A 27,247-nucleotide genomic window follows, 5' to 3' on the forward strand; every position below is an offset into this window, starting at 1 on the left:
TTGAGTCCAACCCTTAATCTAGCACTGTTGAGACACCACTAAAACATGTCCCTAGGCTTTCATGTGCCTCCTGTTTTAGCTGTAGGATGCTATTCTTAAATCCTACCTGGGTACTTATAATTATACTATCCTTAGCTCAGGTTGACCTGGCAGGTATAGCTGTGTAACATCTATGCTGGGCTTATAAAACACCACACTGTCAGCATTGCTGGTTGTTTCTGCTGAGCTTTTTCTTCTAAATTGCTCTCTTTTGTAGAACTGGTTCAGTTATAGTTGTTTCTTACTGTCTGTAACGTGAGATAGAGTACCTGACTGTGAGAGTGACTCCAATCTGTTTTATCCGAGACTGTAAATAGCTAAGAGGCAAAAGGAAAAGCTTCTTATACTGCATCTCATCTGTAACTGCCCCCGTTAATTCTTCCTGTCTGTTCTAGTGCAACTTGAGCAGACGAGCTGTATATCGCTGATTAAAAAGCTAAGACCAACACTTATTCCTTTGGATTGAAACAGGCTGGAAGTGCTGTGACAGTTGGTGGTTGTCAATGGACTGTTGTGTGTTCAGATTTGAGATCGAGTCCTACTCTGTCCTCTGATTTTTTTCTTTGTTTCCTTTCCACCACTGTATTCTAAAACGTAGAACGGATGTGCAAGTACAGGCTTGAGACTGACCATGCGTGTATGCCCTGAGTACAAACAGTTGTGTCTTCCCCTTCTGTGTAATTCCCTTTTTTGTGTTGGAAGCTGTACTGAAGCTAAGCAATTAAGCCAATTAGTCTGTCAGAGAAGGGCACTTGTGGTGGGTTGGCTCTGGCTGGATGCAAGGTGCCCACCAAAGCTGTGCTCTCTCTCTTCTCCCTGGCTGGACAGGGATGAGAAAATATAACAAAAGGCTTGTGGGTTGAGATAAGGGCAGGGAGAGATCACTCACTAATTCCTGTCATGGGCCAAACACGCTTGACTTAGGGAAAAATTAATTTAATTTATTACCAATCAAATCAGAGTAGGATAATGAGAAATAAAAGCTAATCTTAAAACACCTTCCATCCACCTTTCCCTCCTTCCTGGGCTTAACTTTTCTCTACCTTCTCCCCACCGAGTGGTGTCAGGGGACAGGGAATAGGGATTGTGGTCAGTTCATCACATGTTGTCTCTGCTGCTCCTTCTTCCGCAGTGGGAGGACTCCTCACACTCTCCCTCTGCTCTGGAGTGGGGTCCCTCCCATGGGAGACAGTCCTGCACAAACTTCTCCAACATTGAGTCCTTCCCATGTGCTGCATTTCTGCACGAACTGCTCCAGTGTGATCCCCTTCCATGGAGTGCAATCCTTCAGGAACAGATTGCTCCAGTGTGGGTCCCCCTGTGGGATCACGAGTCTTGCCAGCAAACTTTCTCCAGTATGGGCTCCACTCTCCGTGGGTCCACAGGTCCTGCCAGGAGCCTCCTCCAGCACAGGCTTCCCATGGGATCACAGCCTCCTCTGGGCATCCATCTGCTCTGGCGCGGGGTCCTCCCTGCTCCACCATGGACCTCCTTAGCTGCAGGCGGACAGAATCGCTGTCTGCTGATCACTGCCCCAGCTGGCAGATACTTACAGACCACGACAAGCTAAAAATAGGTAGATTATTGGGAAAATGTAATTTTATGTTACCATGGTTTGGCAAGGATTTGAAGCAATTGATGCTGCTATTGTCTCTTTAAAGGAAAAAAAAACTCACTAAATTGTCTTGTTCATTCTAGAATAATTAGTCTGACATTGTAGAAAAGTATCTTAACTCACTGAGCACACCTCTTAATTGAATTCTTTTATTCAGGTGCTCTTACTTGAGCGATGCTCAAGTTTTAGTTTTTTATCAATGCCTTGAGCTTCCCTACACAATTTCATTTGCACTGAAGTTCAGTTTTCTTTGTCCTCTTTTATGTACGTTTTAGATTTGCTTAAATATCTATCATCACGAAAGGCGGGAGTGTTTAGTTGTGTTGGTTTCTTGGCTCTCTGAAAATTCTTGCTGAATATAAATATTTTACAGATAAGTAGTTTAAAGTGCTAGTAAATTATATTAGGTATGGATGGCATTGTAAAACTTTTTCATAATAGTAAATATTTGATTTTTCAAGATACTTTTTATGTCCTGATATTGCAATATTTGAAGACACTATCACTCTCAGTAGGACTTTATAATAAGCCTGCCAAGCAGCTGCCAAGTGCAGATAGCCAACATTTACATTCAGTGTTGTGAGATGGTAGCTGTGACATGATTCCAATTAAAAGCTTGGTCTGCACACTGCAGATGTCTTCTGAATATTAATGTGTACTACAGACAGAGCAGATGGAATCTCCTTAAAATACACCACCGTGAATGTAAAATTAAGGTTGGTTTCTGGTGGAAACTGAGAGGCAGTCAAAATTTATTCTTTTTTTTTTTTTTTCATTGCTAAACCACAAGAATATTGGTGTGTTGTCATCTTTCTTCACATATAGGAGGAAATCAACTCTTCATTATACATCCAAATAACAATTCAGTATTATATCTTATTTAAGTTGTCTTAAATGCTAAATGTACCTAGAAAAATACTAGGAACGTGTGCGACATTTGCTATGCTGTGAAATGTGCCTCTGCCTAAAGAACAGATATGAGGCAATAGATAATTACTGAAATGCAGGATGTCTGAGTTATCTGAGTTGTTAACCCTGAGAGGCTGTATAAAAGAATATATGTGTGTGTGTATTTAGTTGTGATTTGAAGATCTTATGTGAGGTGTGTTAGGAAATGTTCATCCTGGATAGGAGGGGTGGTGTAAAACTGAGAAATGGAGTGCCAAGAACTTCAGTGGCGCACTGCAGTGCAGAGCATTGAAACCCAAAGTCAGCTGTCAGCAAACAGCAGCAGTCCAGCTGGGAAAGTGTGTACATTAATTACTTAAGTGTTTTCTGTGCTTCTGTGGCGGTCCTTGAGATGTGAAATAAAGTCCTGATATTAGGAACCTATTAAAAGTCTTGAAACAGAAAGTCAAAGGGGTTCTGTGTGAGTGGGGGTTGTAACTTTCCTCTTTTCTGCTGCAGTTGTCTTATCCTCTCAGGCTGGTGTGCGAGAAGGGAGTGAGCCACTGCGTCCAGGGGGAAAAGCTTATGGAAAAGGCAGTGACAGGAGGTGCAATGTATGTAAATGTAGTACACTGTTTAACTCACTAGTGCTGTTACCATAGCTGTGACATCCTTGTCTCCCACCCTTTTTGTACTTAATTTCACAATAGCTCGTACCCGGGTCTACGCTAAAACCAGTGCCAGTGATAGCATTTTCCAGTTAACCCATACTACTTTAGTGAAGATTTTCCCCCAGATCTACATTGGGATTGTGTTTGACTGTTGTAGTTATACTACCTGGGTACAATTTCTCTCCAAGTTACTGGCCTAGCAGTAAAGAAGAGGTTCCTGGCTTCAGCAAGTGATATGTGTGTAGTTATGGAGGAGTTGGCTGTGTGCTCTTCCTGAGGACAATACTCATTCGATGAGAGTGTTTAAAACCTAATCACGGTGAGACTGAGCAGCATTGTCCACTCCCAGACCTCATGGGCAGCAGTGACTGGGTATGGTCGGAGTGAGGAAGAGCTGAGTCTGGACTTCGCTCAAGCTGGCTTTGCTGTCCCAGACCACAGCTTGTTGGTATCATTTGCCGTAGGGAAGAGTGCAGAAATTGCTGAGTGAATCTGATTTGCCTGTCACGAGAGACCCTCAGTGGGTTGTTGCTCTCAGTAGGGTTTTCACAATAATGTTTAATGCGTTCAGTTGTTCATGATAGTAGTGGGGCTTTTAATTAGGCCACTGAAAATGAAGAAACAAGTCATCTTGCCCGATTTCAGTGGTGGATCAGAAGAAGTGACTGAGACTATGCCCGTTGGGGCAGTGACTTACATAATTTAGACTTCCACTTAGCAGTGGCTCTGCTGTGATAGAATGCAAATTTAACAGTAGTGAAACAGACAAAAATTTGTCTCGGGTTTATGTGGGGTTTGTTTTAGTTTTATCTTTATTCCCATGGCATTCACCTGTGTGCAGTTCATTAATCTGTGGAAAAAGATTTATGCCAGAGGCAGTGTTGGAAATAATAAAAATGGAGTAGCTGTTTAGACATAGTTAAATGATATTTTTGTGACTCTATTTAGAAATCCTGGAGATAATTTCCAAGTATGTTTGGTGAAACTAGGCTTTCTGAATAAGCCAAAAGCGGTTTAAGTGTATTTGTAACGTAGAGCAATGGCTCTGCACCTTATAACCAGTCAAAGGGTAATAATCTGCTCAAAAGTCTTTAAGGCTTTATGGTTTAAAAGATACAAAGATGTGAAGTTAAGTCTTCTCGATGTCTTAGAAATCAAAGCCATAGTAAAAAATGAGTTGAAATACGAGTGTGTTGCTTTAAGAGAAATGTACTTGTCAAACCTTGTTTTAAACAGCACTTCTGAAGTTTATTCCAAAAGGATTCCAGACAGAATTTGTCTTCTCTACATTTCAAAGGTCTAAATGGAGTACCCTGGAGTGTTAATCCCCCTCCTATTGTATTTATGATTTCTGGTGGGACAGGAGTCTGGTAAATAAGGAGGTGAAGTTTGAAAGGAAGACTGCTAATGTAGAAGATAAGAGTCAAGAGACTCAGGAAAGGAAGAGGCTATCTTTCCTTGGCCACCCTGCATGGACGAGAGGCTGTTGCTCATGTTTCTTACTGACTGGGAAATGCCTTTTGGTTCTGCAGGTGAGATGCAACTATCTTTTCCTGCATGAAACATTTATTTTAAGAAAACTTGCAGTTATTTCTCTTTGATGCGATGTTTCTGTTACTCTGTGGTCTCATTGTCAGGCTTTTTCATTGTCAAAGAATCCATATGAAAACAATTTTCCAAATACGTTCAGGATCTTTACTCTTTATCATCTATTTAATGTTGGATTTGTAAGCTGAATGTTGTTCTGGCTCCAAAAACTTCTGTGGTATTACCAGTGTGGCTTCGTTTCTTCCCTGTCTTAGAAATTCCTTCCTCTTTAAACTTGCTCTTAAGGCCCAAGCAATTTTCCCTTTTTTACTTACTGTATTTTCCTTCGCTTTACCCTCCAATGTGTTCCGTCTTCTGACAATGCTTTGAAGATTTGTCAGTTGCTGCTCAACTCTCCTAGTTCTCTGCAGCATCCTTCCTTTTCTGTGCAATGTAAAATTTTGTCTTAATCCTTGAAAAAGTGCCCAAGTCTTTCATTTCAGCCTCTGACAATCTCCATTGTAGTATCAGCATACAGTTATCTCTTTAATCACTGTGAAATGTGTCCTTTTCAGCTGAGGCTGTACCTTAGCACTAGAAATTTGTCTAATTTCGTGTCTGTAAAACAAATGCGTGCCTTAATGCTCTCTTTGATCTTCATAATATAGATTACTCTCATAAAAAAATCAACACAAAACCCCAGTGCTGTGTTTGGCTCAATCACTGAAACGTCAGCAAGAAATAGGGGAGTGCTCCTTGGGTGATGGCATCGCAATGTCGAACCGTACGGAGTGCTGCTTGCTAGGTCTTCGTTCTCCTGCGCTTAGGCTTCAGTCAGACTCTAATTCCTGAATTCTGATAGCGAGGGTCACCACGTAACAGGTCATGGTCCTTTTTGGTGTTGGATTGATATCTGCTGGGAAACATAATCAAAATAGTGCCATGCATGACTGCTCAAATTCAGTTGTGGAACGAGAAAATTTAGTTAGTGATACATTTTTTTCTAAAAAGCCTTTAATAAAAAAAACCCTCTTCATAGCAGTTTTTGACCAAGAAGGTTCCTGCAATTTTATTTTGGAGAGTCAAGTAAAGATTTGATTTTTTTAAATTTATCAGGTATTTAAAGTCTGTCCATTACAGAGTGCGTATTATTTTTTCTTCTTTTCTTAAAAAAAGAGCCAACCCAAAATAGCACAACAGCTTTAATAACTTCGTAAAACATCTTTTTTTAACTGACATAAATGCCTTTGCTTGTTGACTTTTTCCATCATAAGTATTTATTACATTCTTCCTATCAGAGAAATTCTAAAATAGCTGAAAGCAAGGATCAGGGGCTTCTTTATGATGAGGCTTCCAAACACCATTTTTCCGTTTTGTGTCAGTAATTTTTAAATCTAAATAAAAAAAATCAATTAAATTGGAGACCAGAATGTGTTGCTAGTTCGGTTTTATATTTTATTATCTCGTGCTGCTGATGAGAGCTATTTTTAAATACTGGGAATGAAAAGATATCTGTGCCTCTATTACTTCTCCTGCAGTGGAGAGAAAAACAGTGTTTAATATTAATGTACTTTTTATTAACTGTTTTCCAACTTAATAGATGTAAAATTCTTTTACAGAAGTTAGAGTGTGGGCATGCATAGTTGATCCTGGACCATTGTTTCCATTTTTCTGGGTTTTTTTTTTTCGCATTCCATGTTCATACTCTTAAAACTCGCTTCCTCCGTGGTGCTCCCTGACCTTTTGTCTTCCTCTGAATATCTGGCATGCTTCAGTTGACACCATCAGAATCTCTCCTGCCTGCCTGTAACCAGGTTCTGAGTTTCCATCCTCTTCTGAGTGGGTGGGTGTGAATAGAAAGGAAAAAAAACCTGGCACCTATAAAACTCTTGTCCATTTCTATCTTTTGCTTTTCTGACAGAAACGTTGACACATGTACTGTTAGGTTCCAGAACTGGAAGAATTGTAGTAGTTTGTAGCCCTAGTGAGGCTTCCCTCTGCCTTATCAAGCAGAGATCTGGGAGGGGATACTGGAGTGTGCCACTGTCTAGAGGGACGTCTTGAAGGAAATGGATACGTAACTATAATTATTAGTAGTAGTATTCATAGGGAACCCCATTTTTTTTTTACTTGATTGTTGGAAAGCTAGTTCAGATTTTCATTTTATTAATGTATGATTGTATATCTGGTGACGAAAGTATTGTTTCTGCTATGGCATTACTTTATAATTACTAGAAATTCTAAAAAGTTGATACTTGAAGCTTCAAATTCTCTCACAGTTGTGGTGGTTCATATTCATGTAAGTCCATTAACATCTCTGTGTGTAGAAAAACACTTTGACAGCTGTAGTCTCGCACTTCCTTATCGTAACTTGATACAACATTCCATAGAGACAGTCACGCCTCAGAGTTATACTCTTCTCAGCTTCTGGGATTTCAGCTTTAATAGTTTATAATGTCAACTCACATGTTGTTTGGGTAATCCTAATTGACTTGTTAAATAAGAACAGTTCACCTTCTGTTTCTCTGTCTCTCCCTATTCGCATAGGATGATTCTGTGCTATGATTCCATGGGCAGGTACTCTGGAAATCACTAATTTCTGCTAATTGGTTTTACTAAAGTTGGTATTTTATGCCAATGATCGCGAAACTCTTTGAGTACTACACTGTTGAATTTACACAACCTATTGTAAATTTTGCTCCGTCTTTCGACAAGTAACATCCAAAAAATTGAGTAGATGAGTGTGACACAAAAGATCTGTGTTGAATATTTGTGTGCACAATAGCTTAACTTAGCTGCTATAAGTTGTGTCAAGTCTCAGGATCAGCGTGTGGGGATTTTTTTCCCCTCAGCTGGAATTAGAAGTGTTCACTGGTCCTCAAGAAAACCTACTGCTTGTGGAGAAAAGAAATGAAGTTTTCCAAGTATCCAGTACGGGATGGTAACACCCAGGACTTTAAGTTCATGCCTGGAATGCCAGTTCTTCATTTGTCCCTGATTTTTTTTCCTGTGACCCTGAGCTGATCTTTTGAGTTTTATTTAGCCTTTCTGTAAGAATTTAATGTTCTTAGGATGTGTTAGAAGAGGGCAGTAATAGGTGGCAGAACAATTGTTGTTATTTCTCTGTTCATTTCAAGCTTTGGTGTCTTCTATAACTGAATAATGTATATGAGTCGTATAGAGAAATAACTTATGCTATTGCGGTAGTAGTGTAACTTTTAAAAAGCTTGCTGGTGTTTTCACCAGTCACTCTTCAGCGTGCTGACAAAGAGGGGAACCCACGCACTGCAGGAAAAACAGTCTTTTAGGTCTGATTTTTGAAGATGGAGAATGATTTTACTGTCACTTGTTTAACTTCAGTACTTTAATCTGTGGTTTGATATTGAAAGCAGGGGGTAAAAAAATGTAGCATCTGTGTCCTTTTTCTTTATATGTTTTTTCACCTATGGGGCTGAGTTTAAACACCTGGTTATAATCCTGGTCAGAACTCCTGTGAGCTAAGCACGGTGAGCTTAGCAAAGAAAAAAAATCACAATGCCAAAGCAAACTGCAGAGTAATTAAGGAATTCCTGTTTTTTTTCACTTTTGGAAAGTATTTTAAAAATAATAATACAGATTTATTTATTTTTAAATAGTATTTGAGGTCAGTGGTTCCCAGCGTTATCACAAACCAGGCTCTGTTCTGAAATTTGTGTCCCTAATTTGTCAAGTGAAAAGACCAAATGGAAAGGAGCCACTAACAAGTGTTAGGGTTGCTGCGTGGCAGTAGTGCTGTTTGTTGTTTGATATAAGATATATTAGTCATTAACTAATTAACTAGTCAGTAACTAACAGAAAGTACAGTATTGATTTATTTATGCAAATGGTTCAAGTAATTTTTATTACACAAGTGCAATGACATAATTTTACTTCAAAGGAGAAAGGTTGTGCTTTCTTTTGTTAGCCAATAGGTGCATGACTAATTTTTGCATAGTTAGCTGGTTGAAGGTAGTATAAAATGCTTTTGAAATTGGGAAGCTGAGCCTTTAAATGCCTTTATAGCATTGTTCCTTCTTTGAGTATTTATGGTGTATATGTGACATTCATATTCACGCCCACTATTTTGTTGTGCTTTTTTCCCCCCCCAGTGCAGGAAGAGGAGAATGATGTGTGAGGTTAAGCGATACTGACATGAAATTGATAACTACTTATTAAGTACTTATTTGATTTAAACACTGGATCTAGACGTTGCAGTTGTAAATAAAAAAGAATCCTACAGCCAGAAACCTGTAATTCCTTCAATCCAAACCAGCTCCTGTTGAGTATTCTTATCTAGTGCCCAATTCAGTCTGTGCCTCAGGTCAGTATGGAAAATAGACACACGTTCAGCAGACAGTTGTGATTTTTCTTGAGCACCGGAGCGTGATTGCTGTCCTGAGTCAGTTCTGGCAAAGCTGTGGAACGCACAACTTGATCTGCCTTTCCACTGCCGGTGTCACTTGCCTGTGGCTGCCAGGGAGGAAATGGGGCTGTTCTGGTCTCCTCTGGTACAATGGTTTAATTTACCTCAGTTTTTGTTGTGTTTCCCCCAACTACGGGGATTTGACTCCCAAGAGCCAAGTAAAAGCAGGGACAGTGCCAAAGGCATGAGACATTTTGAACTTGAATGTTGCTGCACCTGAGGTTTTGACGTAATGGAGAATTTGCAATACGATAATCTCGCAGCTAAATGTTTTATTTTCATTATAATTTCTGCAATTAATGTATAACTGACTTGAGGCAGGTCCAGGGAGGTTATTCTCCCTCTGTACTCGGCACTGGTGAGACCGCACCTCGAATACTGTGTTCAGTTCTGGACCCCTCACCACAAGAAGGATGTTGAGGCTCTGGAGTGTGTCCAGAGAAGAGCAACAAAGCTGGTGAGGGGGCTGGAGAACAAGTCTTACGAGGAGCGGCTGAGAGAGCTGGGGTTGTTTAGCCTGGAGAAGAGGAGGCTGAGGGGAGACCTTATTGCTCTCTACAACTACCTGAAAGGAGGTTGTGGAGAGGAGGAAGCTGGGCTCTTCTCCCAAGTGACAGGGGACAGGACAAGGGGGAATGGCCTGAAGCTCCGTCAGGGGAGGTTCAGGTTGGATATCAGAAAAAAATTCTTCACAGTAAGAGTCATTGGGCACTGGAACAGCTGCCCAGGGAGGTGGTCGAGTCGCCTTCCCTGGAGGTGTTTAAGGAACGGGTGGATGAAGTGCTGAGGGACATGGTTTAGGGAGTGTTAGGAATGGTTGGACTCGATGATCCAATGGGTCCTTTCCAACCTTGTGATTCTGTGATTCTGAGAGGGAAATTCTAGATGCGGATACACAAAAAAAAATGATTTGTTTTCTGTTTAGAAGCAGCGATTTCTTTTTGTTGTTGAAGATGCCAGCACTGAGTGGTCCCAGGCTGGCGCGCGGGGTTCACCGTGTTCTCATTGCAGCTTACGCTCTCATGGCTGGGATGGGCATAAGAGGTTACTGGGAGTGTATCTATCACTGTTACTTTGAATTAGATGCCCTTTAGTGTTCAGCCTAGGAAAAAGGCTGGGTTAACCGTAAATGTATTATTCTCTTCCACCCCATCTGAATTGTTTTTTGTTTTTTTTTGGAATCCGTCCACGTGCTAATCTGGGGGGGGGAACCTCCATGAGTTGTCCTCTTCGCGGTCCTTGGTGGCAGATTTTTCCCCGTGTACCTCTAATGACAAAACACAAGGATGCCGAAGGAGTGGCTATCCTGTCTGTGCGATACTGAACACCATTGTCAACAGAGAGAGCTTTTCATCGCTAAGCCAGAACAAAAGAAAATGCTAATCTTCTGTAGTAGGAAATGTCAGTTTTTCTCTCCTTAGCATAAAAATAGTCATCTTCTGACAACATATAAAAGTGAACCTGAAATTTTATACACGTTAAAACCGTCACTGGTGTAAGAAAAGCAAACTATCATTTTAATCTTAAAAGCTTTGTGGAGGCAGAATAACAGTCCTCTCTTAACTGTCCTTAAAAGGTTATGTTTTTTCTTGTTTTTAATGCTGGAAAACTTGATGCTGTTCTGATGACGCTGAACCCTGCTATGGGATAAAATAATCAAGATTCTAAAAGAAGCCATAGTCTTTGAAAAGTAGATTTTTTTCTATAGTACCCAAAGTATGTCAGAGCCTTTTTCCTGTAGTATATTAGTTCTGTTCAAAGATGTTAAAATGTTATTCTAAAACACCAGCAAGAAATGAGTGTAGTAGTCAAAAGTGGAGAAGGAAAACTGAGTGTGCAAGATAGTGCCTGAAATAAAATAATCAACACCATTAGTAAGAAAGTATATTAAGTGTCTGAATCCAAATGTAAGTCTAGTTAATCATTTAATTGAAACTGTTATGACCTGATGAAGTGCTTTTACTGCAAATTTATTGAATTATATATTTAATTTAGTATTCACTAAAATAAAAAATAATTTTGAATCGCATTGTGACAGGGAATTAATTGATTTTGGTTCTCTTGTTCTTCAGAACAAGAACTGGAAAGGCTGCATGTCCTAGGAAGTGATTTTTCCTGTTTCTTGAGGTCCAAATTTGCTTTCCAGCTCTCAGTAGTTACTCAGGTGAACTAGCTCAGTAAACTGAAAGTAAGGATGAATGTACTGTTGTAGGGCAGATGAATATCTAGGGCAGCATGGTGTCGCAAGCAGTGACCACCAGCAGCCTCATGTGGAAAAGTTAAGAACAGGGAAAAATATATGAACACGTTGAGTTCAGGGACTTGCATGAGTGCTTGTCTAATAAACCAGGATGGATCTCTGTTCGCAGTGCCTGTCCGCCCTTACAGTGAAGTAACCTTCTTCCAGCCATGGTGACTTTTGACAAGTGCAACACACACTGCCCTTATTTGCAGGAAGGTTTCCTGCTGTCAGAAATTGCTTAAAGGCTTGAAAATAATGTTTCTTGAATTTTCAGGTTTGTTGTTCAGTGTTTTGAACCTCTTCAAGGTTGATGTATGAAACACTGTCAATGTTATTGCTGTCTTGCATCCAGAAGTTTAGGTTCACTAAACTAAATTGTTCCATCTAAATTGTGAAATTGAAAGTCATCTTGCTTTTCATCCTTAGCTTCTTGTTAAGCTGAGCATTGTCTCCTTCTGGATAACTTTGGTTGAAAACTCTGTGGCATTAATCTAATTATTTTTCCCCTGACTTCCTCATTCTTTTGGTTTCCTTTATCATTACAGAAGAATACCCAACAATAGTTTGGATGTTTTTTCTGATATTGTTCTCAGTTCTGTGTTTTAATTATAGACACAGGGTTGTTGTAAATGCTCAAAAGAAGCTGACTTCTTGTGTGTCTGCTTAAGAACGCGTTGTTCCTCATATTCTAGTGGATACTTAATATTCTGGTGGATACTCTGGAGATGCTCAAAAGTAGAAATGCATCATGATTATTCAAGATGATGACTTCGAATTTGTAAAAATAAATAGCATTTGTAATTTTGGTTTGTTTCTTTTTCAGCTCCAGTTGTTAACCGATACAACAGAAGAGTATCAGGTAAGATGTCCTTTTAAGAATTTAATGTTTCTGAAAAAGTTTTGAAATGTGTATTTGACTAAAGAAGTTATATTAAAAATTACCTTACTCTTCACCATTGCCTTAATTCTCATACTTTTTGCAGTATTTTTATTTGAAATAACAAGAATTGTTTCTTAATTCACTATAGAAACCAGTGGGCAACATGTTGAGAGTAGTTTAAAAGCAGTTCTGTGGGTGATGGCAGACTACTAAAACAATTTCAGCAGTAAATTACTCTGTCCAGAGAAGCTTCCCAGAACTTTTAATGCAATGTTATGGCAAAGGCTTACTTTGCAGTAAATTGAAAAAGTGGCAACTTCTTTCTGCTGGAACACATCTCCCAATCTTTCATGTTGCTAAGAGTATGTCTGATTAGAATACAGAAATATGGGGTAGGTGAGGGTATCCCCCCTTTGTGGTGCTGTAGCCCCCTTGCTTGTGCAACTGATGTTTTAAAATTGTTGAGTTTGTGGCTGTTCACTTTTTCTGGAGATGTAGCTCATACTTATTTTGTAAATTTTCTATCTTAACCAGTAATAAATGCTTTAATGAGTTGCTGTTATTCCCAACAAATTCTTTGTAAAGCTGTTTTTGAGCAGTGTCAGGTGAACAAAATGTTATGTATAGATGAGAAGGTATTGTGTTATTTTTCTCATTCAAGGTGCAGTGTGGATTGCTTTGTATATGTTACTACTTCTTCCAATATTTAACTGTAACATTCAGCTGGTATAGAAAGTCGTCATGGTTCTGATTTGAAAAATGTCTTTGTAAAAAGGCCAACATGTCCAGTATTTTCTCTCTGTTTTTCCATGCAAGTCTGAGTTTAACTTGCGCATCTTATCTGACACTTTCCTTGATATGATAGTTGTGGTGGGGCATTGTTGATAATGTATATAGGGTATATAGATATACATGTGACAAATAACATTTTACACATAAAAATAAACATGGTTTATACCCATGCCGTTCACTTGCTTTACTACAAGTTGCTTGGGAATGACTAAGGGTTTGACTCTGTATTTATGCCACTACATGTAAATAATTGTGTGTAATGAAGACTTCATAACTCTTAAAAACAGATAGTGCTGGTAGTTCTAGTATGTTACTGCATGAGAAATTTAGGCAAGGCAAAACTATCTTGCGTTGAGGGTGTTTGATACTCTGATAGTAAATACTGGGAAGTTATAGATGATAGGGTATCTTAATCTGGAGAGACCCAGGGCGTTTTCATTTCTCTGCTAATTAAAATAATGTGGGTTAGTTTAATTAGCGTTAGTTTAATCAAACTTACTGAAATAGTAAAACCTTACGAATGAGAAGTGAGTACATCTCGGGTTTAAATTTAGGTAACTTCAGGAATAATTCAGCCTTGAAAAAAGTTGAGCTTTAATGATACAGTAGTTGTAATCTTTTTGGATCTTCGATGCCGAAATAGTGTCGGTACTGTCATAGTACTGAGCTTCTCTTAAGCTAAAACCAGGTTTGTTGAAGGAGTCTAAAGGTCAATGTGAAGAACTGAACAGCAAATGTAAAACTGAATAGTGAAGCTATGCAGCTCGATTAAAGAGGACTACTTAGATGCTTAATAACATTGCTCCAAGAAGAGCTAGAATAATTCAGTTTGCAATACATGTTAGAATTCTCATGGAGACAAACATTAATAGAATGTGTATACTTTTACTCCTGTCTTTTAAAGACTTGTTGCAATAGAAATGTTATTTTTTCTTTGCTTTCGGTATATACACTGTGCAGGTGTTTTAAAGACTTGTCACAATAAAAACGTTATTTTTTTCTTCACTTTTGGTATATATACTCGGCAGGTGGTGAGTGGCATGGTATTTGTTAAAATGCAGGAGATGCAAACAGCACCCATGCATATACAAGGAGACACCATTTTCCTTTTCTTGGCAGAAGAGTACAGAAACCTACTGTTTTTTGAGGGAGGGGGGTGTTTGATTGGGGTGGTTTTGCACTCTGTACTTGCTGTGTCTGTCAAGAAGTTGCCCAAACTGGAACGAGACTGGTAGGGTTCTCCTAGGTTGAGCTCAGCCCCTGCAATCACAGGCAACTATAGTGTGTAATCCCACGTATAAAATGAGTGACTGATCTGTTGGTTTTGGTGCTCTGAATTAAATTTGATTTCCTTGTTAAATGTGTTAGAATTAAAAGCTTGTTAAATTCTAAAATTTTTATAGGATTTCTTTTTTCTTTATAAAACAAACCAACATTGCATTATAGATTACTCGGCATAGTATCTAAATGTCTCTGTTTTAAACAAGTTAAGTAAAGTGGAACAAACCATGGCAGAGAAAAACTAACACACATTTTTTTTGTAATTGCACTTAGTATATTCTTTTATGGTCTTCTATTCAGAAGAGCTTTTTGCTGATCCATGTTAAATCTTGTCAGTCCTACTGGCTATTCTCACATTTCCTGAGCAATGTGCATTTGTGAGGGCAGTGAAGAGCACGGCTAAATTGTTTCCTGGTATTGAGATTAACCTGCATGGAATTATAGACTTGGAGTATTCTGGAAGAACAAAATAGGACAATTTAAAAACTGACATTGGAGAAAAGGCTTAATATTACAGCAAGGATTTTTCTTTTCTTTTGGGCATTTGATTGTCTAGGAAATTGTGGCATTTTGCTGTCATTTTTCAGTAGGTCAAGAATGAAAGTTAGAACAAAATATAATACTGTTAAAGGAAAAGATAAAGTAATTGTCTACATTATACATACAGTTTAGGATAGGCTAATAATGGTTCCGGTAAACAATTAAGCTAGATGTATGTTCTTGGAGACTAAAAATTGTTTATGACCCTCTCTTATACATAGCAATCACAGAATCTATTTTAAAGTCCTTTATTAGTGTCCTCAATATTAAATTTGGAGTGTTTACTCCTGGACAATTGTGATTTGCTGCCTAAGGGTAACAGGATGATCATGAGTCCCCTGGTGCACTAATGCAAATTCTAAGGATACATAAACCTATTGAAAAAAACTGTTGTAGTGATTACTGAATTTTCATGTAGGTGGTTTTTTTAGTTATGAAACATCTGAAGCTGGGGCTTTTGACTGTACTGGCAAATATTGCTTTAATAATTGTAAGTACCCAGCTGTCATTCTTTAAGACTTACTCAAAGTATGTGTTTTTATTTTTGCATTTTTTGAAAACTTGGAGCAAATTAGTTTACTTCTAGCTTATGCGGTACCTCAATAAAACACTCCAAGAAATTAGGATTTAAGAAAACCACTTCCAAATGTTTATCTGTCGGAAAGGTGAATTTCAAAACATACCTTGTTTATTTTCTTTGTCCAAAAGAACAAATTTTATTCCTATATTTCTCAAATCATTGGCCAAGAATGATACTGCTTTCGTATCCCATAAGTGACAGTAGCACATTCTCATGTGCTAGTACGTATCTCTCAGCCTGTAGTACTGACAATGCAGGGATTCATTCTGCTCACTTGTGCTCCCCATTTCTAAAGTGTTTGCTCCTTACTCATCTCCTAGGCTGATGTGTTCCCTGAGGGGGAGGGACGGTGTTGGCTCTTTGGCACTAAACCCTTCCAGGCTGTTTGACAGCTGTAAAGGCTCTGCAGGGAATCCCATTTGCTTCTTGACCAGAGAAACACAGCTTTGTGTATTGGTCAGAGATTGAGGCAGCCAAGCAGGGGTCTGTGGGTGGGATGGAGAGAGACTCCATAGAATCTACAGGGAGGTCATCCTGGAAAAGGGGGGCTTATCTAATCGTGTTTGGAATTATTTATAGAAGTGCGGAGTGGTAAAGTAGTGTTCTCGTGAAGAGAAACAGCCTTTTCCAGGAAATAGGAGGCAGAAAGAGAAATGGGAGCTTGATGTTCCCTTAGAAATTTATCTAATGAATAGATTTCTTCTGTATAGCATGTAATACATACTATTAATTCTTACCTTACTTGAGTATAGAGTGTAATACATGCTATTAATATGTATGTTTGGCCATGTAACATGTTGAGGTTCGATGTTATGTGCACAAACCGCAAGTGTTATGTTGGTCAGTTATAATTTGTATATAAGCTGGTGGCTCATAATTAAAACAATCCTCTGCAAAATCATAAGCTGTCCCTATGTAGAAACTAAAAAGAAAAAAAAAAAAAAGCTAAACAAGCCCAGCCCATTAATTTTAAAGTCTCCTAGCTCTAGGGTGCCTGTGGTGCCAAGGGCAATTTCTGTGTTCATTACCCAGAGGAACAATCTTGCTGCTGCTTTAAGTGAATTAGCAATGTCTGAGCTTCCACCAGCGTGAGCAACTCCCATTGCATGGTTTGCTGACTGACTCAGTCAGCCCAGCCTTGGTTTGGATGGCCTGAAAACCATACAGATTCCTTCCTCCCAGGGCTCGGACTATGCTGAAATTCATACTGGCTTGATGACACTTCTTCATCTTCCTCCAAGCACAGGGGCTCCTGACAAACTTCTTTAGTGACTTCCTTTTCTGTAGTGAAAGCAACAGCGGAGAATGCCAGCGAGTGCCTCAGCCTTTAGAGTACAGGGTGCAGGGAGGTAGGAGAAATCAGCAATACATCCTTTCTCTAAAACCATAATACCAAAGCTGTTTGAAAATTAGAGGGAAGAGGGCATTGATATTTGTCCCACGTCAAGGAGAATTTCGCTCCTGGCAGTATATAAATGAAAGTGAGTTGTGGTTTTGGAATGAAGAGTGACACCTACTACAGTCTCACTTGGGTATAACTTCTCCTCTTTTAGTTTAAGTATGTTTCAGAAAAGTTTTTTGCTAGATTTCTCTATTGCCTTTTCTAGACACCTTTGATTCATTCTGTGGAACACCCACTCTCCAGCAGATTTGCTGACTTCTTCATGGGATAGAAAAAAATCTGACAAAATATGACACTCATACCATACACGTGTGGCAGAGGGGTTTAATATGTTTTCTCCAATTATTTCTGTTTTTCTGAGTGACCTGGTATAACGTACCTCTTTCGTATGCCTGTACGCCCTCCTCAGTCTTCTTTTGGCCTCCATGGGGTAGAAATGAGATTACAGTTTTCACATTGAACAACTATATAAGCAAAATGCTCAAATCATACAATCTAGGGAAGCAATATACAGAAGTTATTTCCCCAGTATTTTTATACCAGCAAAGTAACATGACTGTCAGGATCTGTTAATATTGTAATTTTAATATACAAAGTAATCAAATGAGCCAGCCTTGCTTCATTTGGTCGTTTTGGTAGGGCAGCTTTCAGCAGAGATTCAGGGAAGGGAGAAGGATCAAATCTGCTGTCCCTGGAATAAGAGGATAAGTTCTCTTCTAAGATATGATTACTGAATAAATGTTTACATATGTAGAGAATAATTTTGTTTAAACATTACTTTAAATGACTCTTGTTTTCCTTCTATAGTGAACATTAACATTGTTGGGGATACTGACATCAAAGGATGGGATTGGAATAATTGTTTTTGATGTTTATCTTTTGCTCCTCTCTAGCAGTCAGATGTGACAGTATGATTTGATTCTTTGGGGTATTTTATCTTCATGTAACATTTTAACATACTATTTATAGAAGGTGTACATAGAAAACTGTGTATTTAAATGATGTTTAAATCAAAGTCCCCTGCTGGTTTCTGGCTTTGTCTTTTCTCCTAAGATGAAATCCTCTAAGAGAGGACTATGACTTTTGGTTGTTCCCCATTTTGACAGTGGGGCACTCGTTACCTTCGGCTCTTCATGCTTCTGTCTCCTACCAAAGATGAGCAATCATCTCACAAAGTAGATGTGTTGTTGAAGTCTGATATCTCTCTGGGCTCTCTGGTGAGATACAGCATTTTCTTCACACCCTGGCAAGTCGAGATGTCAGAATATGATAATATTATGCATAGTAAAGCCTTTTTAGTAGCTTTTTAGCATTTTAAAATGACAGCTTGAAAAAAAACAATTTTCTAAGAAAGCTTTTCTATTAGTTATTGCCATGTGGCTTGTTAGTATTTGCTAAAGAATACAGTTCTGGGATCTTGTAAAATTAGGACGTTAAAATAGTAGCGATGAAACAAGAAGCGATACTTTTGCGGGAGGTTGTTTTGAGTATTTTCTCTTGCAGGATACTATCTACTACTTCAGCGATAAAAATCACATCAGTTCAAATCATCAAGGGAGGAATACCAAGTAACTAAGTTTCTTCGTGCCATTCTCGTTGCTTTCTGCTTGCCAGACTATGGTTGTCAGAGGTTGACTTGAAAATGATAATCTGGTTTCTTCTCTTGCAGCTATGTAATGATTTTCTATTGATTATTCACCATCTTATGACACCGATGACATAGTAACTTCTGCTGGAAGGTTTTCAGGCAGATAATAAATTGTAAGAGACTTTTGACTTCAAAAATTCACATTTCACAAATGGCACAAACAGCTTTCCTATTTCAACAACGTGATACTTGTTTTATTGCTAGCCCTAATGATTGCAAAACTGATATCATAACTGGAGTGAAAATAATTCATTTTGAAAAATGTTGATATGAGCAAAAGCCAAGTGTGTGGGATGACAAAGTGGTGATAAATTGTGTGGGTGCTCCTCCTGTAAGAAAGCGCCTGATTCATTATTCGTTAAGCAAAAAAAAAAAAGCTTGTTTTCTCTGTTTGCAATATGAGGACTTACTTAAAAATTCTTGGCGTGTAATTGGCATTCGGTGAAAAATGAAAAGCTTATTTTTGGAAATCAACAGTCGTGACTTCACAATTACTTGGATTTCACACTGTTGTGAATAATTCTGCTTGTAACTGCTAGATTTTTTTAATGACAAAGAGAAATACAACACCCAGTGAGCTTCCTTATTTAAAACTTGGGTCAGTGTCATACCTAGTCAGATGAAATCTGGTCCAATCTACTAAATGCAAATATAAGTGAATATAAGTGCTACGGTGGAATAGAATTTGTTCAGTTTTCTTATCATTTTTATTTATTCTCATTGTAATTGTTCATGCTTATAGCATTACATAACAATTAAAAGTTGTTTGTCTGAAGGCAACTGTTTTAAATCAATTTAGTCCTTATTGACTGGGAGAATACGGTATAGCTGTACATTAACCTGTGCTATATACTAAGCTGTTAATGTCTTAAGGACTACTTTTATAAGAATATTCTATTCAAGTTGCAAAAGGTGCAGGCGATTAACTTGTTAATTCTTTTACATGAAAGAAATTTTTGATGGGTTGGAATTTAATTTTCTTTTTTCAAGGTGAGATAGAAAAGAGGGAATTTTTTTTCCCTTTTATTTTGTACCCAAGCTGGTTTTTAACATGTGAATTAAAGCCCAAATTAAAATATTCCCACATGATTTGTTGTGCACAAGAAACTGAAAGCAGGCACACTGGAGGAAATCACAAGACGCATGTCATACTACAGGCTAAAAAGGCAGTTTTAGACTTAGTGCAGAACTTGTGGTGCTGTGATATATAAATGTGGAGTGACCTCAGGAGTTGATGTGCCTTACACTTTTCTTTTGAATAAAAAGGCAGCACCTTATCTCTTTTTTAATATAAAGTTTTAGACAGTCATAGATGTCACATTCTTATACTGCTTAATATACTCATGAGAAGTTTAGGTTGCTGTAACTTCACATCAGATGTGAAATGGATTGAATGTAGAACAGAAAAGTTCAAGCATACCTGATTTAAATATGAAATGATATTGCATATCCCATGTATTTTCAGAAATCTCACTCAATTATTTTTAACGCCAGAATACCTTGATGAAACTGTGTGTACTCCAAATAATGCAAAGCTGTTGTCAGGATGCTAAAAAAATGGGAATAGAATGGGTCTAAAGCAGTGTCAGTTAGGAATTGCTGTGAGCATTTCTATAGTGCTGTCATTTAAAGAGAGACTTAAATCAAGGCTTGACTTCGGGACATGGCTTCTGCATGGGTACTTGGCTCTCCGAAGCACTTACCTGATTCAGATTAGCATGTCAGAATGTGTGTTATTCCCACATCTCCAAAATTCAGGGTAGGAAGCAATCTAATCTTCTTAAACTCGCTAATCTTCTGTAATGGAAAATCAGGCAAGTAAGGGGTTATATGTAAAGCACACAAGTTCCAGCTGATGAAGTTCTGCCTAACATGAGTCTTTTGCCAGATTACTTCAACTGCGTGTTTCCTGTAAATGAAATCCATTTCTTCGGTGAACCACTAAAGTCAAGAGTTGACTCATCCTGAAGATGATTTGCGTCAAATCAGACACTTATATCTTCCCCATTACCAGCAGTCTCCAGGGCATCCAAACTGCTCAGTAGCTGCACAGAAATGGGGGCAGCTGGTGGGGTTTTTTTTTCTACAAGGGATTGGACAATAGGTGTCCACTTTCCCTGCTTTACCTGTGTGCCAGAATGGGAAGCAGTTGTTTCAAAGCTCAGGGACCTGGGTGCTTCTGCATCATTGCTCTGCATGCAATCCTTTTATGCCAAAACCGTACTACTTTTATGTAGTTCACTGTCATTCCAGATAAACAAGTGATAATTGTTCCATTAGGGCAATGTGATTTTTAATCTACCTGGACATTCTCTAGAAATCTTTAAAAATTGTATCTAAGTTGATGAGCCATTAATTTCAGAAATCCTTCAATTCTCTGTCAAGATATAAGTCAGGAAGATGTGGGTAATTTTCACTGCTAAATATCTTTGCTCTGACACACGAGTGCTCCAGTGCACTTTTCTAAGGATGCTGAAGTCTTCTTAAAATATGTGCCTTATTGCAGGTTTAGCAATTCACGTATCTGAACTGCAAGTATAAGAACAAAAAATGCCTTGATCTGGAAAATGGAAGAGAATTTCTTATTTCTTGACTGGAAAAATATTTTTTCTGTTTTACTCTTCAACTAGATTATTTTTTAGCTACTGTTTGCAACTAAAAACTTGTAAGATATGTGCCTTTTTTTTTTTTCTTTTTTCCTTTTGGAAGGTGTATATTTGAGCTTCGAGCCCTTTCTAAGTATTTGTGGTATAAACTGAATGTAAAATGAACATTCTTTATGCAGTTTTTAAATGAGCTAAAGTATCACTGTGTTTATCAGGCATGTAAACATTTTTGGTGCTTGGTTTCTGGTTCTGTCTGCCTTGGTTATGTAACCATTTAGAAATGTGGTCGGCTTTATGTGATGGGCTAAACCAAAAGATCGTTGAAGCAGAAGGCTTACTTCTACAATTGTGAAGCTGGGTGCTCTGAAATAGTAGTAGCATCATGTTTTCCAGGAGACCTTTTTTATGGATGACTATCTCATCGGTAAGGCTCTCTTAGAAGGCTTGGACAAGGTCAGCAGCATGTTTATCCATTTCAGTCTTCTGATTTCTTAACTTGCAAGAATAAAGTATGCTTCATTTGAATTTCTCAGACTGCACCACATGGAATAACAATGTATAACTGTAAAATACCCTCTACTGCTTTAAGATTTTTGTTTAAATGTAGGAAAGGGAGTTGGAAACAGAAGTAGCAAATCTTAAATTACTGTTTAAGATCTAAGGGGCAGTGTTTCTGGTTTGGTTGTTACCATGACAGAGCTGTGAACTCCTTTGATGCTGCCATGTGGAAAGCTTTCTTATTTCTAATTAGCCCTCTACCATAATAGACAGCTTTCTGTTACTTGGGGTTTTTTTTGTTCATGCAGACTTGCATCTTACTGCAAAGTCAGGAGCACAACAGTGTCTGATGGGATACTGGACACTACTGTCATGAATAGAGACATGGGAGCCAAACGTGAAGGAGCCCTGGTTGTGGCTTAGTTAGCAGATAACTTCTGTGAAATTGGGCAGACTTGTCCCTTGGCTTCTCCAGCTGTACGGGAGAGCAGCTAATTGCAGAGTACTATATTTTATCTACAGAGTGCTTTCACGATCAGTCCTCTGTAAATTTTAGGATTTCAAAATGTCAAAAATTAAATTCTAAAAATTATGTAGAATTATTGGTGTGTGTACAGAAATGTGTGTTTAAATGGTCTTGAAGCACTTTCTTCAGTTATTTTTGCCAGTGTTTTATTCTATGAAACAAAGTAGCCTCATGACATTATGAGGATTGTTAGGACGGTTGTTGATGGTTGTTACTACTATTATTCAGCATCTGGCTTTTGTGAGGTGGGAGAGTTTCACTTGAACCACTTGTAAGCATGTAAAGTGGAAGGATAAGCTAAAGCACTTTGCATAACTTGTATATAAAGGTAAAAGCCATGCCTTCACATAATTCAACAGACAACAACATAAAGCAAACGCATTGATAAATAGCTGTTGGTTTAAGTAAAAAAACCAAAAAGGCAAATGCCACGTTCATCTAGTTATACCAAAGAGGTAGCAGAAGAGCCTAAGAGAATTTGGTCCCCAGTCCTACACTGGTGCAAGGTTTTTGTTTTAATTGCTCCTGAGTAGGAGGAGGATTTAGATAACGATACAGAGGCTGAGGATTGTCTTCTGAAGTTTCTTTGCAGTTCAATAGGATCTCCCTCCCCCCCAGTTTGCCTCTTACTTTGATAGGAAACTTCTTTCCATAATAGATGCTAGGAGCAGGTCAGGTTCTTGAGCTGCCGCTCCTGTGATGTGTAGGATGGCTGTGGCAAAGCAAGACCTGTCAGTTAACTTGGCGCAGTTTCTAGCTTGATACTGTGTGTTGCAGAAGGAGTTAAGCAAAAGAAAACAAAACACCAAATCCTGAACAAAGCCTACCTAAAAATAATAATTGAGTAGGAATGCATTGTATTATAAGTTAAAAGTGCTTTATGTTTGTCTGACACAATATTGTCTGCATTGTAGTGCTTCCATTATATCTGTCTAAAAGATACAAATCTAAAAGAGACTGGTTATTTACTTTCCATTTATTATTCTAGTTCTTTCATCATGAAAGTTCTTATTTGTCTCTAGGGAAATGTAATTTTAAATACTTTGCCAAATCTTCCTGTAGTGGAGAAAAAAAAAATAATTAATTGGTGGCTGTATCATGTCCTGGCTGTTCTGCTGTAATGCATTTACTAAATTTTTCTACCCTAGATGATAAGGCCTTTAAAGTAAGCACTTAAAACCGGATTTTTATTAATCTATATGAATTTAGTATAAATATTTGAAAAATTCTTTCAGAATCTATGAAACAAATGTACGTATGGAAACAGTTGTCAATGGATTGTGATAATTTTAAAGGGCTTATTATGTTGCCTGTACTTATGCGTTTTGGGACGAACAGTGTCTGTGGATGCTGAGTTGGATTTCCTGCAAAGAAAAAAACCACATTGTCATAAAAGGTGACATTTATAATTGATTATGCAGTTCCGAACTCGTGACTGAAATGTAGCATGAAGTAGGAGTGTGTGACACTGGTGTTACAGTTTTATCTCAAACCATTGCCACTGGAACTGTTTCATTTCTGTCTTGATAAGTTGGGAAGAAAGCTGGAGAAGTCTGACTTAGATAATTATACTACTGGAAAGTATGTAATCCCATTGAGGGAATGGTTATCGTAGGTTTCTGAAAGCAAGGATAGCAAGGACTGTCATACATCATCCAGTTCTCTTAGACAGTTGCAGTGCTGCAACCTCCCTGCTCAAAACCACCTACCCAGGATTGTGCCTCGGTGAGCTTGAGCTGGTCCTTTCTTCCCCTGAACTACCTCTTGCTGTGTTTGTACAACAGCACGGAGAGGCAATGCTGGCAGAGCTGGGTGAGGCAGTGTAGGATTTTAGGGCCGTGCAGGCTTATCAGTGTCTCATAGGCTTCCTTGCCTGACAAAATGATCTGTGTGGCTTCCCAGGCTGAGCAGGCTTTGGGGCCATGTGTGGAGATGTGCCTGAACCTGTAATCCTTGCTGGGCTGAGCTGGTTTGGCACAGGCAGACTGAGTGACTCTATCTTCGTAGTTAATCCGTGAGGCAGAATAATTCTGCTTGTGAAAAAGACTCAATTTTGTTTTAATTTCCTTTTAACTTCAAACGGAATTTGAAGCTCATTCCAGAACTGAAAATCCATTATTTTCCTTTTGCCACATAAATTCATTATTTGTACATACTTCTCAACTGAAAAATCTTACAGTCGATTTGGCATATATGGCCATGCAAGTGTGTTTGACTGTTCTGTGCTGGTATTTGACGAAGATTTGAGGGGGTGTTGTGTGCTCAAGTCCCAGTCATTGTAAGTCGTGTCTCAATTATGCCTCTTTGAGAATTAAGAATGAAGTGCTGAGGTGGCACTGCTGTGGGTACTCCTGCATCTGGAGTTTTTCCAAGTGGCACATCGAGCCTTTTAAGAACTGAGATCTGAGTTAGGAGCTGATGCAATGATGTTTTTTTTTTTTAGCTAAAAACTTACACTTGATTTCAGTCACTTCTCATTAGTGAACTGAAGGCTGAAACAGCTGATTTTCCTGCACATGGTTTAACCGTTTTTCAGGTTTCAGTGTTGCTTTTCATTCTGTCATAAATGTGAAAATTGTTCAGGTAGTGCAAATGGGAGTGCAGGTTCTGTTTCCCACTTGCTGAATTGAGGTATGAATCTGTCGTCTGCTTTGACACGGTGAGATCTTTAACTTGGAAAACAAGTGCAATTTCTACACCAAAAAGTTCTGATCTATCCAGCAACAGAAGCGAGAGGAAACTTGAAGTTGTTTGTCAAGTGCAGAAAATCACGTTGAGCTGTGCCAGCAGAGACCTGTGTATAAGCTCTGTTTAAGCTTCCTAAGTTCATCTTCACTACATCATTTCGGAATTGCCTGCTTTAGCAGCTCAGCTGTCAAAGAGGAATGACAAGCCACTGGAAGTGGTCACCTTTCCAGCTGGCATACTGTTCCCAGAAGAGGCTATGCATCCGACCCTTGAGAGACAGGCTTACAAAATGTTTGAAGCACTGGTAAGCTCAAATGCAAAGAATGATTGTAGTGCAAGATTACTGATCTGAAGAAATAACTGGAAAAGTTGTGCATGTACTAGTCTGCGTGGCTTCTCATTAATGGATCTCATAACATCAGTTGAAGGTGATACATCCTCGTAAGTGAAGACAAGTGAGTAGGATTTCACTCCCAAATACAGAAAGTGCTATCCAAAATTGCAAAGTGAATATGACAGAGCATCTTTGCTACTTCCTCCAGTAACAGCAGAAGTATCAACAAAGCATTCACCTTACATAAAATGTAGAATTTCCATACCCAATATGAAAAACTTTCTTCCTGTTTTGTGTGTCTGAAGGTTTTCAGGCCTCAGCCTCTTGGCTGCTAGTTTGAAAAAAAAAGTAGCAGTGAAGTCTAAGCAGAGGATCAGTGCTTTTGTCACAAAAAGTTTATATGCTTTTGGGAGCTAAATGCTGAACTATTATGCAGGTTTGCATAGAGTGCAAGGACTTTTATCTTGACGAAACATATTTTAGAGAACAATGTTATCCTGGGAGAGAATAAAGCTTGCATAAACAAAGGTGGTGTTTGTACTGGCAAACTTATTGCTGCTTCTTATTCTCTCCCCACCCCTTGCTTCCCCTTCACACATCCACTGCTTATGTCATTGCTGCAGCTAGAAAGATCTTTGCTTTTCAGATGCTGTCACCTGCATAAGCAGTGATCAAGTTGTATCACTTCTAAGCCTTCAGAAGTGTTAACAGATGTGCCTGTTCTTGAAAGCCAAAGAAGGTGCCCTATGAGGAGAAAGCCAAGGTAGCTGTAGAGGCTGCACAAGCTGAGAGAGACTAAATGTAGATGGTAGGATAGAAGCCTGAATTTCTTTTTATCTTAAAGCGTCTTAAAATTGAAAACTGTTTCTTTATGTTCCAAAGCTATTTGAACTATGTGGGTGGATTTGGAAGGAAGCTTGGTCTGCAGGATATATGCTGATATAGCTCTAGTATTGGAAATATGCAGTGGGTCTGTGTGTCACACTTGCACATAGCTTTCACTGATGCATTCATGCTTACTGTTTGCTCAAGGGCAGAGTTGTGCTGAAAATCTCACACAGGAAAGGTGTGATTTCAGAAGTCACTTCAAGTAATATCAAGATATTTGTGAGCTTTAGGTCGCACATTAAGAAGTTCTTCCCTGGGAAGATGGTGCAGCAATGGAGCAGTTTGGGCAAAGAGATATGTCATCTTCACCTAGGAAGGTTTCCAGGTCAGCCCCAATCTAGCATTGCAAATAGCTCTTTCTTAAGGGGTAGGCTGGACTGGGTCACCTTCAGAGAGGGATCCCTTCCAACTGCTGTTTCAATGAATTTGAGAAGATGATACTAACATTTCTTCAGGGTAATCTTATGAGAAAAAGCTTGCCTTGGAGTACCTGTTTTATTGGGACACTGAAATAGTTAATGTATTAATTCAGTCATGTATAAAATAGGGGGGAAAGTATGTTTTCACTCCCTCAAGATGGAAGATCAGATGGTTTTTCATTGGGACTGGCTGTACTGTAACCCACAAATGACTAACCTCCATGAGTCTTGAAATTAACTTCCATAGATTTCCGGCAGGGGTTGGTGAAGTTTAGGGTAGTTACGGGGGTTCTTTTCGGTCAGAAGAGCAGAGAAATGACACTCTTTGAGCACAGGGAACATGAAACGTGTTGAAGGTAAGGCTGACACACAGATCTTGACAGGTAATACGTTCACCAGTACAGACTTCCACAAGTAATTTACTGATTGAAAAGAGTGGAAAGAAAAAATGAACCTATTGGAACGTAAGCCACAGGATGGTGTTGACGTAATGTTCACCTTTTCTTTGCATTAGTCATATTTTAAAATGTTTGAAAAATGCTGTTAGTTTGTATAATATGAGTAGGCTGAAAAGCTTTCTGTGGGCTTTCCATCATATCACAATATTAATTTAAGCTTGAGGTCAGAATTAATCATTTTTGTCTCTCTCCCCCCCCCCCCTTTTTTTAACCATCCCACAACAGATATGTTATGTTATGTGTTACAGCTCTGCCTGCAAGTAAATAAAGTCCAAAATGTCTGT

At 38.7% G+C, this 27,247-nt stretch overlaps 1 protein-coding gene across 1 annotated transcript in view; it reads left to right on the top strand.

The window, feature by feature from the left end:
• PRKAR2A (protein kinase cAMP-dependent type II regulatory subunit alpha) overlaps positions 1 to 27,247 on the top strand; it is a 62,375-nt gene that overhangs the window by 12,547 nt on the left and 22,581 nt on the right. The window contains exon 2 of the mRNA XM_054077036.1: positions 12,247 to 12,282. Coding sequence (XP_053933011.1) covers positions 12,247 to 12,282 — 36 coding nt within the window. The remainder of the gene's footprint in view (positions 1 to 12,246; positions 12,283 to 27,247) is intronic.

Source organism: Cuculus canorus, chromosome 11 (assembly GCF_017976375.1).
Source record: "Cuculus canorus isolate bCucCan1 chromosome 11, bCucCan1.pri, whole genome shotgun sequence".
In the NCBI taxonomy this organism is placed as follows: Eukaryota; Metazoa; Chordata; class Aves; order Cuculiformes; family Cuculidae; genus Cuculus; species Cuculus canorus.